This window comes from Trematomus bernacchii, unplaced genomic scaffold, assembly GCF_902827165.1.
Source record: "Trematomus bernacchii unplaced genomic scaffold, fTreBer1.1, whole genome shotgun sequence".
Taxonomy (NCBI): Eukaryota; Metazoa; Chordata; class Actinopteri; order Perciformes; family Nototheniidae; genus Trematomus; species Trematomus bernacchii.
In genome coordinates, this window is record NW_022987803.1 from 3,009,826 (window position 1) to 3,016,130 (window position 6,305).

Sequence of the window (6,305 nt, forward strand, 5' to 3'; positions counted from 1 at the left end):
TGGAGTTACAGTAGGTAACTTCAGTTCTATTTCGTATATGGCTTCGCCCTCTAAGGCTATCGCTATTGGGTTAAGGGCGAAGCAAGACGTAGTCTGCGCCCCACTGGGTCGCCCCGGTACAAGAAGCACAAACACACCTGCTCAGATAATAACCCATGCCTATTGCGCCAAGCGAATGGCGCATCACAGTCCCTGGAATATATCATAACATGAATATTTACCATGAGAGGACAAAGGCTGGGAATAATACATACCCGTCCGCTGTGAGAAAGTAGAGACGAAGGTCACACTTTGCCCAGTGACAGAAAGGAGGGGAATAGCAGCTCTCTGCGTGCAGACAGGCAGAAGAGCGCACAGCTGGGTCCCCAGCATCACTCATTCTGACAAGACATTCCGTACGAAATGTGTCAGGGGAAAAAAGGGGGACGTCCCTCTCATAAGAGGGAAAATAGGCCATTCTCCGTGTGCCGAGGCAGGAGAGAGGCGCACAGCTGGATCCCTGACGTCACTCACTCTGACAGGACACTCAGCACAGGGTGTGTCAGAGAGGAAAGGGAGACATCCCTCAAATAAAATTGAATAAATGAACAGGGAGAAGACCAAGATGCAGCAATGCAAATGTCTTCCACTGACATTCCTCCGTGCAAAGCCGTGGAGGAGGAAATTCCTCTGGTGGAGTGCGCATTAATGTTCTCCGGGGGATCCATCCCAGAGGAGACATATGCCTGTGACACAGCCTCACACAGCCAGTGTGACAGCCGCTGTGCAGACAGAGGCTGCCCGATCGAGCGCTCTCTGTAGTGCACAAACAGGCGCTGAGAACGGCGCAAGGCAGCCGTGCGTGCTACATAGCAGGACAGCGCGCGCACAGGACAGAGGAGATGAGACGTGGCTTCTTCCTCCGACCTGTGAGGAGGGGGAAAGAAGCCATCAGGGTGATCACTCTTGACCTAAAAGAGCTTGTGATGACCTTTGGCATAAAAGCTGGGTTAGGGCGTAAAACAGCTGAACTGCCATCTCCTTGGATCCGGAGGCATGACGGAGCCACAGAGAGAGCAGACAAATCACTCACCCTCTTTGCTGATGTTAGAGCCAAAAGTAGTACTACTTTGGCTGATAACATCTTAAGGGGAACCTGATCTAAAGGTTCAAATGGGGCTTTGCTTAGTGCGCGTAACACCAAAGCCAAATCCCACTGAGGCGCTAGTGCGCGTGACACAGGTCTGAGTCTCCGTACTCCTCGCAGAAAACGTTTCATCAGGGGGTGACTAAACACCGTCCCGACCCCGAAACCCACATGACAAGATGATATGGCAGCAGCATACACCTTGATTGTGTTGAAAGCCAAATTCCTGTCCAACAACAGCTGGAGGAATGACAGCACGTGAGGCAGGGGGCACGTAATGGGGTCCAGGCTTTTCTCTACACACCAACGCTGGAAAGCTGTGTAGGACGCTCTGGTAGACGCGGCCCTGGCTCCCTGAATGGTCCGTACAACATCTTGAGAGAGGCCCAGCCCCTCTAAGTGTTCCCGTTCAGGGGCCATGCCCATAAGTGCTGGCCTATCACAGGGTGACTGTTGATCGCTCCCTCCACCTGCGAGAGAGCGTCCCCGCGCCACGGAATTTCCCACGGTCTGCCTGACAGCGTACGCTGTAGGCATGGAAACCAGGAAGCGCCCGTGAGCTCCGGGGCAATTAGGATCACTGACAGTCGCTCCTCCTGCACTCGGTCCAGGAACCGAGGGATCAGCGGGACTGGTGGGAAAGCGTACAACAGTCCCCTGGGCCATGGTCGATGTGCGAACGCGTCCACCCCCAGGGGGGGGGTGGTCCTGCGCTTTCAGGGAGAACCAGAGGGCGCATTGCGCGTTCCCGCGTGCGGCGAACAGATCCACCTCTGCTCTCCCGAACCGGCTCCATACCTGGGAGACCAGCTCGGGATGGAGGCTCCAGTCCCCCTGGCGAGGACCTCCTCTGGACATGAGGTCTGCCCCTTTGTTCAGTTCGCCGGGAACATACATTGCTCTGATGGAGAGCAAGTGTGCGCGCGCCCAGATCAACAGCGGCCTGGCTGTGTTCAAAAGCTGCGCTGAGCGTACTCCGCCCTGGCGATTGATGTAGGCTGCCGCGGCTTTGTTGTCTGTGCGAATCAACACATGCTGATTCCGCAGCAACGGGGCAAAATACTGGATTACTCTCCGTACGGAGAGCAATTCCAGCACGTTTATGTGGAGGGACATGTGAGCCGGCCACTGTCCCCCCACTGCCTGTGACATACACGTTCCTCCCCACCCTGAGAGAGATGCGTCTGTGAACACCGAGATGTGTGACGTAACTCTGCCCAGGGGCACACCCGCTGACAGGACGTGGGGACTTTTCCAATAGGTTAAGTCTGAACCCACGGAAGGAGGGATGGCCACCATGCGCCTCTTCTGTCGCACGGGGTCGATGCGCAGGCGAATAAACCACCTCTGGAGTCTCCTCATGTGAAGGAGACCCAGGGGAATCACCACGTGACCAGCTGCCATCATGCCAAGCAGCTGCATCACGGAGAGGGCTGTCACCACGCTGCGAGGTGTGACGCGTCGGAGAAGAGCTGTCAGTGCCTCCACTCTCTGCTGTGAGAGTCGCGCTCTCATGCGTGCTGAGTTCAATTCCACACCCAGGTAAATAATACTCTGGGAGGGAAGAGGGCAGCTCTTCTTCCAGTTTATGATGAAACCCAGCTTTGACAGATGTGATACGAGCTGTACCGTCTGTAAAGCAACTTCCTCTCTGGATCGAGCTAGCAATAGCAAGTCGTCCAGGTAAAACAGCACTCTCATCCCTCCTCTGTGAAGCGGCTGCAGCGCCATCTCTACACACTTCGAAAAAGTGCGAGGAGCCAGGGAATAACCGAACGGCAGATGGTTGTACTGGTACGGTATTCCCTGGAATGAGAAACGCAGGTATTTCCTGTGTTTTGGAATGATGGCTACGTGGAAGTAAGCATCCTTCAGGTCTATCGATGTGAACCAGTCCCCCTGGTGAACACACTCCAGCACCTGTCTGATCGTCAGCATGTGAAAAGGCCTTTTCATTATGACCTTGTTGAAAACTGACAGATCGAGGATGGGTCTCATCCCCCCTGTCTTTTTCGGGACAAGAAAATAGCGGGAGTAATACCCCTGATTTTCTTCCCCTTGAGGAACCCTGGAAATAGCCTCTTTCAACAGGAGTTCCCGCAGCTCTGCCTGGAGCGCAAGACACTGTTCTTGGGATGACAGGAGTGTTTCCTGTATCCCATTGAACTGTGGGGGGGTGAGGCGAACTGCAGGGTGTACCCTCTGCTGATCAGCCTGCTCATCCATCTGTCCATCAGACACACGCGCTGCCACTCTGAGAAATTCTCTGAGAGCGGGCGCACATGGTCGAGATGTGTTGTGGTCGTCATGGCGACGAACCACGTCAGAGCCCTTGCCGCCGCTGCCTGTGAGGCAACCCAAGGTGGGCCTGGAGCGAAAGAGCTGTGAGGGAGCCTCCACACGCTGCGTTTCACTCTGGCTCTCATCATGAGGCGTGTACACGCTCAGGGGATGAATGGAGATGTATGCAGTGTTGACCACATGAGGCGTTATAACGGCGCTCATGGGTTTATTATGACCGTGTGTAGGAGACGTATCTCGGACAGAGGAATGCCGCGAGCTCTGCGGTTTATTAACCGATAGGTTAAAACCAGCAGGCTTCTGCAGCGAGCCCTGCTGTCTACTAATCAACAGATTGGTGGCAGCTGGCTTAGTTAGCAAACTCTGCAGTTTATTAACCGATAGATTAAAAAGTGCAGGTTTTCGCAACGAACCCTGCTGGCTACTAACTGATAGGTTATAGACAGCTGGTTTACACAGAGTGGAGGATATGTGAGAAACACTTGATGATACTGATGACTCAGACAAAAAGTTGGAAAATTAACCCATTTTATTACTCTCACTATCCCCCCCAACACGTCAAAGGCGGCTCTGCTTTCTTGGAGGCTCACGTGGAGCGGACACAGAGCGGGAGTGCCTCCCTCCCCGTTGGCTCACCGCCGAGAGACCCCTCCGTCTCTGGGGTGGCGGAGACGCGGGGCGGAGCCCCTGCCGCCGCCGACGGGCGCTGACGCCGCGGCTGCGGTTGAGACCTCTCCGCCTGCCGCTCTGGCCGGGTTGGACGCTGCGGCTGCTGCGGCTGCTGCGGGCGTTGGTGCCGCCCAGCAGGCTGGAGCCAGCTGACGTGCTGGCGGATGTCGTCCGCCTGTTCCGCAGCCGCCTTCATGGATTCCACCATGGCGTGGAACTGGGGTCCGAACAGCCCGTCCGGGCTGATTGGAGCATCCAGCAGCACTTTTCTGGCCGTCTCCGTAACGGACGCCTGCTGCAGCCAGAGGTGGCGCTGGATCTGCGTCACCCACGCGGCGATCCTAGCCTGGGAGACAGCAACAGACGCACACAGTGTGAGCGCCGTGCTGGCAGCCTTGGCGATCTCCTCCGCTTCATCAGCGGCCAAGGTGGTGGACCGCTCCACCAGCGTCACCAGCGTCACCACCGAGTTGGACAGCAGCGCGATGTTGTTCGCCGCCGCCGACGCCTGAAAGGCACACTGGTGCACCCGGTCGGCCTGGCGGGCAACATACTGGTCCCTGGGGGAGGCCAACGTAGGGCGCCGTCCGGCGATCATGTTGGCCTGCCTCACCCCAAAAAACGCCGTCAGGCCCGGCTCCAGCGAAGGGGTGGCTGGGAATCCAGCATCTGTAAAACCCTCCACCTTGGTGAGGGGAACAAATGTGGCCACCGGAGCCTTCAGGGTCCTCGGGTTTGCCGCCGTCCCCTCCTGGTACCTCCTGATGGCGGGGAAGCGTGGCCAGATCGGGTCACTCCTGACCGTCTGCACCCGCGAAAAAACTTTGCCTTGCAAATGATCCTTGGCAGTTCCACCAAGATGCCACCTATCGCCGGCAGCGCCGTGGTGACGGAGAAGGGGACCGCGTGCTCGGCCAAGTCGACACCCTGCTCCGACTCTGTCTCCCCCGTCCGGGGGAGAGGAGGGAGGGGAGAACCATACGGTGAACCGTGGAGGGAGATGGGGTAGGAGTCGTCCGACTCCTGCCCGGCACTCGGCTCCAGGGGCACGAGGCTGCCGTCCACGAGCCCGTGGACGGGCCAATCGTCCTCCTCGGTCGCAGCAGCGAGAGCGTCCGCTCTACGCTTCCTGTCGTCCGAGGGGAGACGGGCACAGTGCTGGCATGCGACCTGCTGGCTGAGAGCCGCGTACGCGTGCTCTGACCCCAGGCAGGATTCGCATTCTGTGTGCTGATCATAGCTCATGATATAGCCGGATCCACATGAGGGACAATCCCTAACACAATTGTTGCTCATGTTTCTCGGATATACTACGTGTCTCTTGTGCTTCAGTAACGGGGTGCTGAAGAAAAAGAGGGAGCAGATTGTCGGGCCTCCTTCCTATTTATACCGGAAGGGAGCCCGAGGGTGGGGCCCACCTTGCGGGCGGGCGTGGACTACAAGTGTTTCAGTGCTGCGCGGGTGCGCAGGGGGATTACCCAATAGCGATAGCCTTAGAGGGCGAAGCCATATACGAAATAGAACCTAAAGATAAGAAAACTAATTGTTGTGTTTTGTTCTACCTCGGGTAGGGGTATCTCAAAATCTGAGGGCCCTTCCTGCTAGACGATGGAAAATGCACCCAAATGACCCCAGAAGTGTTTTTTTTTTTCTAAATCTCTCTAAAAAGGTCAAATGTCACTTATTTTGTATCAATCTTGATACAGGGTACTTATTATATGTTATAGTTTGGATTCCTAAAGCTTTTAGTCTACTATCCCATCATTCAAGGGTGGTTTTCACTATAAGTCATGGGTTTTCTTTGGACGGACACTATAATTAAATTTGTTTTACTATATTCAATCTGAATTGACTTTAAAATAAAAAAAATTCTATATTGATTCTGACTTTTCTACATCCAACTCACATGTTTATCAGTGCTTTGAGAAAAAAGATTATTAATTTACCCCTTTTAGAAGTGAAAATATCCTCCAGAGACCCACCCATTCATTTGTGTCCTCTGTGGTGCACATTGGGTTTTGGTCCATTACTTTGAGGTTATACATGCCACAGCATTAAGTCCAATTGTACTCCACAGAGGACATCCTGGGCTTTCCAAACATATGACATATGTGGGGATGTGGCTTTGAAAAAGATCATTTCATTGTATTTCAAAATGGCGTCCATCAACACAAGCACTATTTATAGAAAGAGAAATGGTTAAGTTTGT

General features: G+C 54.7%; 1 protein-coding gene across 1 annotated transcript; it reads right to left on the bottom strand.

The window, feature by feature from the left end:
* Positions 1-371: 371 nt before the first annotated feature.
* Positions 372-3,124, bottom strand: LOC117498591. The gene is given in 4 exon segments (XM_034150789.1): positions 372-380; positions 561-928; positions 931-2,161; positions 2,513-3,124. Coding segments are annotated over 4 exon segments (2,220 nt in total).
* Positions 3,125-6,305: the final 3,181 nt, after the last annotated feature.